Source organism: Poecile atricapillus, chromosome 6 (genome assembly GCF_030490865.1).
Source record: "Poecile atricapillus isolate bPoeAtr1 chromosome 6, bPoeAtr1.hap1, whole genome shotgun sequence".
Classification (NCBI taxonomy): Eukaryota; Metazoa; Chordata; class Aves; order Passeriformes; family Paridae; genus Poecile; species Poecile atricapillus.
The window spans coordinates 24,201,273-24,212,991 of NC_081254.1; the positions used below are offsets into that span (position 1 = coordinate 24,201,273).

Genomic DNA, 11,719 nt, shown 5'->3' on the forward strand with positions numbered 1-11,719 from the left:
ACCTAGATTTACTTGCCCGGGGTTTTCTTTGTGGAGCGTGGGGAGCTGCTGCATTTGCCAGCAGAGCTGGGCATCCCCAGCTCTGTTTTGGGGAGCTGGAGCCAAACACATGGTGTGACTGCAGTTTGGCTATGGCTAAGGCTGGGAGCACAGCAGAATTGTTTGGTGGTGCAGTAAACTCCCCAGGTGTCCTGTACAAAACTTAGTGTGGTGGCATTTTGCCTGGGGCTAAATATAAAATCCTGTTCTTTGACCAAAGCAAATATAATCTTTTTTCATTTGTCTTCCCAAATCTGGCTGTGATTTTGGCTTGTCTTCATTTTCAAAATTCTTCCCAGCCCACCCCATGCAGTAGTATCATCTCACCCACCCCCACTGGGTTTTACACACCTGTTTGCATTGCAAATTAACACCTTCCTCTTTCTTCCAGGCCGTCTTCCCTCTCGAGCTTGCTCTCCTGCAAAACAAATGCCATGCCTTCTTTAAAATAACTCCTTTGTTGTTACTTCATTAACTCTCTGAGCCACAAAGACCTGCTGACTGTATTATCTTAGTGTTTAGTCCCTCTTGTACATTTTTCTGCTCATATCCTGTTCGGGCTCTGAGTGCTGTGTCTAGGGATAATCCATGTGGGTGTTGGTGGAGGACCTTGCACAGCAGGGCCCAGTCTGCTGCTGAGGCTTTGCAGATGCTGTGGAAATGAAAATAGCAAAACCAGTTAAACCGAGCATCTGCTTCGAGGCCCTCCTTGCGGATTTCTGCTGCATTTGAGTTGATAAAGTTAATCACTGGGGGACTGCTGAAAAGCCAGGACAGGCTCTGGTGGGGTTAGTCTTAAGGATAATTGCCAGTAGGAATCAGTGAGGCCCTTTCTTCCCAGTGATTGCCTACTAAATGTAGTGCTGGTTGCGTCACTGAATCCTCTTCCATGGAGCTGGTTGTTTGGCCTCCCCCCAGGCTAGATTTCAAGGCAGGGCAGCAGAGATGCCAGCTTAGAGAGACAAGTATCTTCATCTTTCCTCCCACATTGAGGGCATCTGTGTTTCAGCTGGATTTCCCATTTGCTGGGCTGGCACTGGGAATGATTTTGAAGTTGTTCTTTCTGCAGAGAAGTGCAGTGCTTTGTCCTCAGCCCAGGTAGCTGTAAGAACTTGCTGTTTGGTGCTGATGCTCCTGGCTGTTCAGCAGTGGGAAAGGCCGAAAGGGCTGGTATGGTTTCAGGTAATCATGGATTGAGTAAGTATCGCAGCTTGGGTGTCTTTCCTTTCTCGAGTTGTTACAGTGTGAAGACCCCGGTCTGGGGGAGCAGGGGACAGGATGATTAGGCGGAGGGAGCAGTTTTCCCATCCCATCTTTCATGGTGCCGTGCTGGGTACTGCCATCGCCCCACAGAGCACAGCTGGGGGCTGCTTGCAGAAGCAGCTGGGAGCATGAGGGTCTCTTGGGCTGTGCACAGTCGGTGCTGTGGTATCAGGGTAAATCCCAAGCCCTGCTGGGTGTCCCTGGGATTAAGCAGGGTTGAGCCTCTGTTGTCTGACGCTGTCATCGGAGAGGTCAGGGACTTGGCGATCTGGAAGTGCCTGTCCTGCAAAAACATTCCTAGAAACGCCTGAGCTGGGGCTTGTCTGCAACTCTGAAAAAATTGCGCTGAGGGAGGGCAGCTGGGGCTCCGTAGCAGACGGCTGTTTGTGGAAACAGCCATTGACGTGAGATAGGGTACCCGAGGCAGGCTGGCGGTGCAAGGGGCTCCGTGCTGCCCTGAAATGGGGGAGAGCCGATTGTTCCTGGCCTCGCAGGGGTTACCGGGCAGGGGTTACCGGGCAGGGGTCGGGGAGGGGCTCTCCCGGGCGCGGGGGGAGCGCAGTGGCCGTGGTTTCGGTCCGAGGGCACAGCCCCTAAAAGCAGGCAGGTGGGGCAGAGAGCGGCGGGGCCCAGGAATCTGCGGGGGGATAAAATGTCTCAATGGAAGCGAGAGGGGGCTGGGCCCCTGTGCAGGTGGCACAGAAAACCAGGAGGCGAGGCGGCTGCGGGGGTCTGGACGGGGCGGAGGAGGGCGGCCCGCAGCCCCGGGCCCTGCGGGCGGGGCGGCCCTGCCCGGCCCCGCTGGCCGGGCTCCAGCTCCAGGCTTTGCCGGCCGCAGCACGGTTGCGGTGCCCGGGGCCCTCCGCGGCCATTGAGATGGAAATGCCCCGGGCCTGGAGAATGGAGACCCTGTTCCCAGCCTGAGGGAGGGGCGGCCGCCATTGCCTAGCGGGGCTTTCCCTCCGTGTCTGCAGCTTCCCGGAGCCGCGGAGTTGGAGAGCGGGGTGGGAGAGGACCCAGGTCCGGCCGGCATCACGGCACACCGAGCAGAGCAAGTTTGTTGCCCCTGCACCCGTGCCAAGGCTTTGTGGCGCTCCTGGTGCTGCGAGGGAGGGCTGTGGGAGCTGCCGGCTCTCCCTCCAGCCCTGGGGATGGCCCCTCTGAAAGGCCCTTGGCCTCTCAACAGTGCTGTTCTCAGTCTCAGAGGTTACATGTGTAGCAATTCAGGCGCTGTTTGTCTCCTGTCCTTGCATCTTTGCTGGAGCATGCTGATCTCGCTTATCTGTCTTACAGAGATGACTCTCCTGTCCTCCCAGACACCATCCCTGGAGCCATCCTCGGCTGCCACTGAGAGTGCAGAGCAAAGGATGCTGGAGAAGAGGGCCAAGGTTATTGATGAACTGCTCCAGACAGAGCGGGACTATATCAGAGATCTGGAGATGTGTGTGGAGAGGATCATGGTGCCCCTGCAGCAGGCACAGGTAGGAGCTGGAAAAGGAGGGGAAGCTGTGGTGCAGCACTGGTGAATTGGGGTAAGGATGCTGGGTCTATTTTGTTCTCAGAGGTGACTATGCAGCATGGGAACCCATAGAGGAAATTAGAGCTATTCTCAGGGGAGGAGGGTGGTTCCCACAGTTCCCTGCACTTCTTGCAATAAACCTATCTGCTTTGAGGTCCTGCTGAACCCAAATTCTTTCTGGGAGTGAAAGACCTGGCAGCAAGTATCACAAAATGATTTTTTGGGGGGCAGGGAAAAAAATCAGTCTCTTTGTTTTGTTATGGGTTGCATTCATTGACAGAAGAAATAAGATATGGGATCTTGGCATGGGGACAGATTTAGTGGGAGGAAAAAGAGAAAACCAGGTGAGCAGAGGTAGGGGTGGAATTGCTGGGAAAGAGAAGGATGCTGTGGTAGGACACATAAGGAGTGAGAGTTTCAGTGCACTGGGGCACAAGGGAATGTGTACAGGAGTCACTGTGATGAGAGGACATTGCACCAAGTGCCTGCTGTGAAGCTGAGGACTGATGGGTTGAAGGAGGGCGGGGGAGGGGGGGCTGTTGAGTCTAACTGGGACATGTTCCCCATCCAGAACTTCTCTTTTCCCATCCACTAGATGCAGAACATAGACTTTGAGGGCCTTTTTGGAAACATCCACATGGTAATTAACTTCTCCAAACAGCTGCTGTCCACCTTGGAGGCTGCAGATGCCATCGGTACGAATTCTGCTGTTACCTTTTCTCAGAAGGCTGGGATGGGCGTTGTTAGTGGTAGGGCATAACAGTTTAAACGATGGGAGAGGATAACTGGGACTAGGATTTCTCCCTGCTGGTCCCCATTGCCACTCATCAGTCCAACAGCAAAGCCAGGGAGATCTGTGTTGCCACAGGAGTCACTGTGCTGAGACAGTGCCTGTGGTTCTCCGTGACCCTTTGCCCCAAAGTGCTGCCAGCCTGAGCCGTTCATGCCGTGGGCTGCCTGTGCCTTTGCTCTGTGGCTCCTGTGACCAGTGTCTCCACTAGTCCCCCTGGGAGACCTGGATTGATTGAGCTCTCTGTGTTGGTGGGTGATGAGGAGGGGTGCTGCATGCTGTAGTAGCACTGTCTTGACCTGTGTGTGTGGAACAGGGACACTGGATGTCTTTCCAAGAGACACACCAATGTTTTTGGAGGCAGCTGGGGACCAGGAGGCACTAAGTCCTGCTTTGCTGCTGTCTGCAGGGCCAGTGTTCCTGACGCAGCGTGCAGAGCTGGAGAGTGTCTACAGGGTGTATTGCCAGAACCATGATGAGGCCATCGCACTGCTGGAAACCTATGAGAAGGATGAGAAGTTGCAGAAACTACTTCTGGACCTGTTGGATAGCCTCAGGTTTGAGCCTCTGGCTGTGGCAGCCACTATGCTGGGACAGGGGGATCAGTTTTCAACATCCCTGCCTCTCTGTCAGCAGTGTTTAGACAGTTCAGGGGGTGACTGGAGAGGGTCTGATGGTGGCACTGCATAGTTGACCAGGCTCTGGGTTCAAATGGCTCCCTGCCCCAATGCCAACATACTGGCAAACCTGTAGACCCCCTTAAAATCTGCATAGAAGCTACCAATAGAGAAGGTGGCATGTCCTGGACTGTTCCCCAAACCCTGAACCACCACAGCTGCTGAGGAAGGAGCTGCTTTGCCTGGCTCAGCGAGTGCCAGGGCTCCAACTTGTGGAGGTAACTGCCCTGGGAGGACAGGGCTGCCCACGGCCTTGGCAGCCTCACTGGCAGGGCACAGACACTGGCTGCGGAATTGCACACCTGCCACCCCGTTAACCCTTGCTTTTCTTTGCTTTTTGGTACTCTGTGCACCGGCAGGAGCCTGTACAGTGAATGGTAAGTGGGTACTTCCTCTTAGTCCCTGCTTGTCTGTCTGTGTTGGTCTGGCCATTCCCTTGTAACTAACCTGCCACAGGCTGGGTGCATGCTGGGGTGCCCTAACAGTGCCTTGTGGAGGCATGGCTGGGAGGAGGGGGGTGTCTGTGGCATGACTGCAGCAGAGGCAGTGGGTAGGCTGCACAGGTAGGCAGCACAAGTGATGAGGCAAGGGGAGGCCTTGGACAGGAAACAGGATTTGAGAGCCTGCAGCCCCAAGGAGCCAGGAAAGCCATGCAGTGACTACGGTCCTGCAGTCAGTCTGTCCTGCACTGGAGGACAGATCTGAGCAGTTGTTTGGTGGAATAGCATCTGAAACAAGTGGCTCTCTGGCAAGTGTGAGGCTGTGCCTACGTGGGATTTCATGGTGAGTCTTGTAATGAAGAGGATCCTGGCTGGGAAGTATCACCTGCTGTGAGTGAGGAGCAGAAACCCGGGGTTGATCTGAGGGCACCAGGAGTACAGGAGTGCAATGAATTTGGACATAAGGGTGGCTTGATTTAGGGAGTACAGTGGATTTAGAGGTACTGGAGTTCTGGGTCTGGTTGGCAGTGGTTTGAGGGGGCAGAATGTGTGTGGCAGAGCTGGACTGACACCTGATGCATCTCCTTTGTCCTGACTTTCTAGGGGTTGCACAAACTACATTAACCTGGGCTCCTTCCTCATCAAGCCAGTGCAGAGGGTGATGCGGTACCCACTGCTGCTGATGGAGCTGCTGAGTGCTACCCCTGAGGCTCACCCTGATAAGGCACCACTCACGGCTGCTGTCCTCGCAGTCAAAGAAATCAACGTCAACATCAACGAGTACAAGCGTCGGAAGGACCTGGGTGAGGAGCTGGGCAGTGCTGGGCACAGAGAGATAGGAATGGGTGTGCTGAGGTTGGTGTCTGTTGGCCACTGAGCCTTAGCTGGCAACCACAGTCATGGAGGAACTCTGACTGCTCAGGGGAGTTTGGCTTCATCACCTTTGTAACTGCCCTTCAAGTGAGTAGATCCCCCTTTGCTTCCTCATGGCCAACCCACCTGGCTCCACCAGCTCTCCTCATGGATTAGGAGCTGTGGTTCTCCCACATTTCTCATGGCCTTCAGGCACCAAAACTAGGCACAGTACCCAAGTGTAGCTTCCCTGGGGCTGAAGAGAAGGAGAAAATTACTCCCTTTGATACCTGCTGGCCACCCTCCCTGTTTTCCCTTGGAAGCCCCCAGTTTGTGCAAATCTTACACTTTAGTCTTACCTCATAGCCCCACTGAAGCTGAGGTGACATAGGCTGCCTGTAATGATTGCTTATTTCTGCTAAAGAAGTAGTATAGGCACCTTCTGTATGTCCAGGGAATATTGTACACCAACTCCTATGTCCTCTTAGGCTGGCACTATGCATAATCCTGTGGAAGAGCTTGAATGGTTTGTCTGCAAACTATAGGACATCTCAAGAACCAAACAGGTGGCACAGTGCTGGATGTGATGGGAAGTTATGATACAATATTATACAAGGGAATGTAGTGATAGGATGCAATAATGGCTTTAAACTGAGAGGATGTAGATTTAGATTAAATATAAGGAAAAAGTCTTTACAGTGAGGGTGGTGAGGCACTGGATCAGGCTGCCTGCAGAAGTTGTAGATGCCCCATCCATGGACGTGTTCCAAGACCAGGTTGGATGGGTCTTTGACCAACTTGGTCTAGTAGATGTCCCTGCCCATGGCAGAGAGGTTAGAATTAGATGATTTTTAGGTCACCTCCAACCCAAGCAATTCTGTAATGATATGTGGGGTTCTTGGGACTACAGAGGCTTGGGGAAGAGGAGAACTAATGAGGTGATTGTTGATGAGGCAGTGTATGACATGGGTGTTTATGTTTATAAGGGTTTGATTTCTATATTAATCTCTTTAGTGCTAAAGTACAGAAAAGGGGATGAGGATAGTCTCATGGAGAAGATCTCCAAGCTCAACTTCCACTCTATCATCAAGAAATCCAACCGTGTGAGCAGCCACCTCAAGCATCTCACAGGCTTTGCCCCCCAGGTACTGTGCATCAGGTGCACTTGCACCCTGCAGTGCTTCTGCAGAGATATCTGCTGTCCCTCCACACCCCTTCCCCTGTGCAGCTCCGATCCAGGCCAGCAAGGCAGAGTGAGCTTAGGGTGTGAACCACCCATCTCTGCTGTCCAGCTTGTGGGCACATTCTGCAGTCTGGAAGATGCTGAGTCCTGCATCACCTCCCTTGAAACACTTTCTCTCACAGCTAAAGGATGAAGCCTTTGAAGAGACAGAGAAAAACTTCCGGATGCAGGAGCGTCTGATCAAGTCCTTCATCCGGGACCTTTCCCTCTACCTGCAGCATGTCCGGGTGAGGCTGTCTGGGTGTGATGCCAAGCCTGTGGGGCTCACCATGCACTGCCCCTCCTGTCTGCGTGGTGTGCCCCAGCAGTACCTCTGGCCACGGCTCCTGCCTCAGCTCTGTGGGGTTGGGTGGTCTGAGCTGCCCTGGGAGCCCCTGCTGGGCAGCAAGCATGGCTCAGCTGTGTCTCCCTGGTGCAGGAGTCAGCTTGTATGAAGGCACTGGCAGCAGGGAGCATGTGGGACCTGTGCACAGAGAAAGGAAGTGGGGACTTGGACCAGTTCCAGAAAGTGAATCGTCTCATCAGTGACCAGCTCTTTTCCAGCTTTGTGAGTGAGGCTGTGCCCCTTTGAGGCCCACCCTGGGGGTCTGCTTGAGATGGGCAGGCCCTGGGAGGCTGCAGGGAGGGTAACCTGGGAGAGCTGTGAGCATTCCTGCTTAGCTCTGCCCTCCTGAGAGCTTTGATGGCAGGTAGTTTATGAATGTGCCTGTTAGATACACATTTTTTCAGCCCTGCCTGAAATGTTACAGCTCTTTATGCAAATGGTTCGGGTACTTTGCATAGACTTACCCATGCTGGCGCAGTTATATAAGATTATAGAATAATTGCTGTTGGAAGGGACCTCTGGAGCTTCAGTGGGTGCCAGCAAGAGACAGTCACTGTCCTGGGGAGGTTGTGTGCTAGAGAGTGATCTGCTGGCTTTCACAGTGGGAGGGAGCATCTTGTCTTACCTTCTCACTGCACCTCTGCCCACCAGAAAGAGCGGACGGAGCGGCTGGTGAGCTCACCCCTGAGCCAGCTGCTGAGCATGTTTGCGGGGCCCCACAAGCTGGTGCAGAAGCGCTTCGACAAACTCCTCGACTTCCACAACTGCACAGAGCGAGCTGAGAAGCTGAAGGACAAGCGAACGCTGGAGGAGCTACAGTCAGCCCGCAACAACTATGAGGCCCTCAATGCCCAGCTGCTGGACGAGCTGCCCAAGTTCCTGCGCTTCGCCAAGGAGCTGTTCGCCAGCTGCGTGCGGGGCTATGCCGAGGCACACTGCGACTTCGTGCGCCTGGCCCTGGAGGAGCTCAGACCCCTGCTGTCGGTGGGTTCCTGCAGTGCAGGCAGCGCCCTGGGCTCAGAGCAGCACTAATCTGTGCAGGGCTTCTCCCCGAGGCTCACTGGGACCTGTCACATCGTGGGTGAAGCTGCTGCTGCAGGTTTCAGGCCACGAGTGACTTGTGGAGGGCTCCTGTGGGATGATGTCGGGGCAGGGATTGTGTAGAGGGCTCTTGGAGTAGTGACAGGAGAGCATTCACCTCGGAGAATCTCAGGTCATAAGTTTGAGGACAAGTTAGAGCTGAGTCCAGACAGGACAGCAAACCTGGGCCTGATGGAAGTCTCAGGCAGGACTCAGACCCCTGCCATGGTCAACCCTGTAGCTCTTGGCCAGTTCTCCCAGCAGCTGTCACCTAACCAGGATCCCCGATTTTGCTCTGGTTCTAGTTGCTGAAGGTGTCTGGCAGGGAAGGGAACCTCATTGCCATCTTCCAGGATGAGCACAGTCGAGTCCTCCAGCAGCTCCAGGCCTTCACCTTCTTCCCAGAGTCCCAGGCGGGTCCTAAGAAGACCTTTGAAAGGAAGAGCATGGAGCGGCAGTCTGCCCGGCGGCAGCCCCTTGTTGGCCTGGTGAGTTCCCTGTGCCCGGTGTCAGGCCTTGCAGAGCCCAGGACAGCCACTCACACCTGCCTTGTTCCTCTGCAGCCGACCCACTTCCTGCAGTCAGATGACATCCGAGCTGCCCTCCTGGCCCGCTATACCCCAGAGAGTCTCTTCCAGGCAGACCGCAATTTCAACGCTGCCCAAGACCTGGATGTCTCCCTCTTGGAAGGAGACATTGTGGGTGTCATCAAGAAGAAGGACCCCATGGGCAGCCAGAATCGCTGGCTCATAGACAATGGGGGTAGGTGGCTGTTCCCTGCCCTTGGTGCTTGCTGTGAGTCCCCTCCTCTGCTCTCCCTGTGCCCCAGTCTGAGCTCCCTTGCTCTCCCTCTCTGCAGTGACAAAAGGCTTTGTGTACAGCTCCTTTCTGAAGCCCTACAACCCCCGCCGCAGCCAGTCAGACGTCTCTGTGGGCAGCCACTCTTCCAACGAGTCGGAGCACAGCAGCTCCTCTCCCCAGAGCAACGCCACCCTGACCTTCAGCCCCGGTGGTGCGGCTGTCACCTTCACTCAGAAACCCCTGCAGGACTCTGTCTCTTCAGCAGATGTGTACCAGTCCCCACTGGAGGTGGACTCCCCCTGTCTGCCCCAGCTTGGCTCTGGTGACAGGACAGCCCCACTAGCTGGTACGGTGACATCTCAGCGCCGCTACAGCTGCAGCCCCAGCTCTCGCAACGGGCACCCCACCAAAACACATCTCAGACCCACACCCTCGGTGGAGGACAGAGACTCTGGGCTGGAGAACAGCGAGTCAGAGGGCAACCAGGTGAGTCTTCAGCCACCCTCATGGGGCTGGGGATGCCAAGGGCTAACTGCTTTGTTTGGCTGGGGACTGAATCATCCACCTCCCTGGCAGTAACCAGGAAGAGGTAGGAGGTGGGGTATGAGACCTTCTCTTCACGTCCAGAGACAGTGAACCAGGCTGCAGATGGGGGTGGACAGAGGCCAGGATGGAGCCAGGGCTGTTACTGGGGAGGACAAAAGCGCACGCATTGTGTGCAGTGTGAGATTAAGGTGGTGTGGTATGACCATCTGACTGATGCTCTCCCCTTGTCTGGCAGATCTACTATGCTCTCTACACCTTCAAAGGCCGAAACACCAATGAGCTGAGTGTATCAGCTAACCAGAGACTCAGGATCCTGCAGTTTGAGGACATCACAGGCAATCAGGAGTGGTGGCTGGCTGAAGCCCACGGGAAGCAGGGCTACGTGCCCTCCAGTTACATCCGGAAGACAGAGTACACGTGAGGCAGCGAACAGAGCCTGCACCCCATGCCTTGTTCCTGCTGGGACTGCTAGGGTCTGGGGGAGGCTGGCCACCCCTGCAGCCCCCGCTGCTTGCCCTTAAGGCTATGCCTCTCACAGCTGTGCAGTGCTCCTGGGCCCCAAACACTGGCTGCCACTGCCCCTTCAGGGGAAGAAGGGTGGGCTGTCCAGGTAGGCAGGAGCAGGCAGCATGTGTGAGGGCAGGGGTGAGTTCATCTCTGAGGTATGTTTGAGCCTCCTGTGTTCAGCCAGGAGCAGGGAAGCAAAGCTTGGGACTGTTGCCTGCCCAGAAGCATAAGGCTTAAGTCAGACTGAGGAGCTGCTGTGGATTTAAGTTGTGGAAGGCTAATGCTAAGTTTCTGGAGATTGTCTTTAGTCAAGTAGTATTAAAAGCAACCCAAACTTTGTGAATATGCTCCCTGTGCAGCAGGAGCCTGGTCTCATCTGTCTCTGCAGGACTCGGGGTGGGACGTTTACACACTGCCTGGGGAAGCAGCTTTGAGGTTTGCTGGGAGTAAGGCCTGGGATATGTATGGCCTCTGAAACCCTCACAACACAGCCCCCAGCAGGTGCCTTCTCCCAGGGGCTTGGCCTTTCCAGCATCTGCCACTGCCAGCAGCCATCAGGTTCTCATCTTTCAGGTGAGCCAAAGGCCCAAAACACCTTTGTCAGTGCAGTATTGGCTGTGCCCAGGACCCATCTTTGCACTGATGTACCCACCTGGCTGCTCTGGGCTGGGGCTGAGCAAAAGGCAAAGCACAATCTGTCCTACAGCCTGTTTTTGGGGGTCTGACCAGAACTGCCTCACCTCTGCTTTCCTGCATGGCATTGGAGAGGGAGGATGCTGACATTCTGGAGTGGCAGGACCATCCGTGGGAGGGCTGTGGTGCCTTTTGCTGGGTTGGTGTGTGATACTGCTGCTGCCATGTCCTGAAGGGAAGAGGTTCTCTTCATGGGGCAATGTTTGTATTCCCTGTACTGCTGCTCTGCAAATAAAGATTTGCCCTTGTGTATAGAAGGTGCCTTTGCAAGTATTGGGAGACCTGGGAGGAGTGTCTGGCAAGTGCTGCAGCCTTCATGCAGACCCTCCAGGGCCAGGAAAAACATTTCCCTTTTGGTGGGGTCCAGCATTCTAGTGCCTTGGTGTTTGTGCCAGCTGCAGCTCAGGCACAAGGAAACCCTCACAGGAACCTTCTTTATTAAGATGAAGTGGTTGCACTGCCCTCTTCCCCCAGGTGTGTTACATGACTCTGGGGCTCCAGGGCAGTAGGGGCTGGATGGGGTGACTTTGCCTAAGTAGGCACCTGCTCCCTGCATGAGGAGGTCTGGCCCAAGAACAAGGACTCAAGGGTTTGTCAACAATAACCACTTTGTTAAATATAACATACTTTGTGCATGCATGGCTGTACACAGGTGTATGCCTGCTGCTCCCCAGCTTGTCTTCACCACTGTGAGGTTTACAGTCTGGAACCACAGCCCAAAATCTGCCCCACAAGTGACTGTGATAACCTCAGGGAGGGGCTCATTTATTTACAATGCAATCAGAGTGAGCAGTAGCCACAGGGAAGGCATGCAGGCAGCCCTGGTTTTGCTACAGAGTAGTGTTTTTGCAGGAGTAGAGCTGTGCCCCTCGATTTGGACTGCCCAGTTCTGTGTAGCAGTTGGTGGCAGATCTCCCTGCCCAAGCACTATCCAGGCTTAAAGC

The 11,719-nt window shown here is 54.8% G+C and overlaps 1 protein-coding gene across 9 annotated transcripts in view; it reads left to right on the plus strand.

Moving 5' to 3' along the window:
* Positions 1-11,668, plus strand: part of DNMBP (dynamin binding protein) — a 34,483-nt gene extending 22,815 nt beyond the window's left edge. For 6 of the 9 annotated variants that reach the window (XM_058840915.1, XM_058840916.1, XM_058840913.1 and 3 more), the window contains 13 exons: positions 2,596-2,783; positions 3,417-3,516; positions 4,021-4,168; positions 4,648-4,665; positions 5,332-5,531; positions 6,595-6,725; positions 6,946-7,050; positions 7,242-7,370; positions 7,800-8,132; positions 8,534-8,716; positions 8,792-8,990; positions 9,088-9,515; positions 9,811-11,668. In XM_058840915.1, the coding sequence (XP_058696898.1) occupies positions 2,596-2,783; positions 3,417-3,516; positions 4,021-4,168; positions 4,648-4,665; positions 5,332-5,531; positions 6,595-6,725; positions 6,946-7,050; positions 7,242-7,370; positions 7,800-8,132; positions 8,534-8,716; positions 8,792-8,990; positions 9,088-9,515; positions 9,811-9,996 (2,348 nt within the window). In that variant the 3' untranslated portion in view covers positions 9,997-11,668. Of the gene's footprint in view, positions 1-1,241; positions 1,476-1,779; positions 1,799-2,595; positions 2,784-3,416; positions 3,517-4,020; positions 4,169-4,647; positions 4,666-5,331; positions 5,532-6,594; positions 6,726-6,945; positions 7,051-7,241; positions 7,371-7,799; positions 8,133-8,533; positions 8,717-8,791; positions 8,991-9,087; positions 9,516-9,810 lie in introns of those variants that run through there. The other 3 variants (XM_058840921.1, XM_058840922.1, XM_058840917.1) reach the window with 3 other exon arrangements.
* Positions 11,669-11,719: the final 51 nt, after the last annotated feature.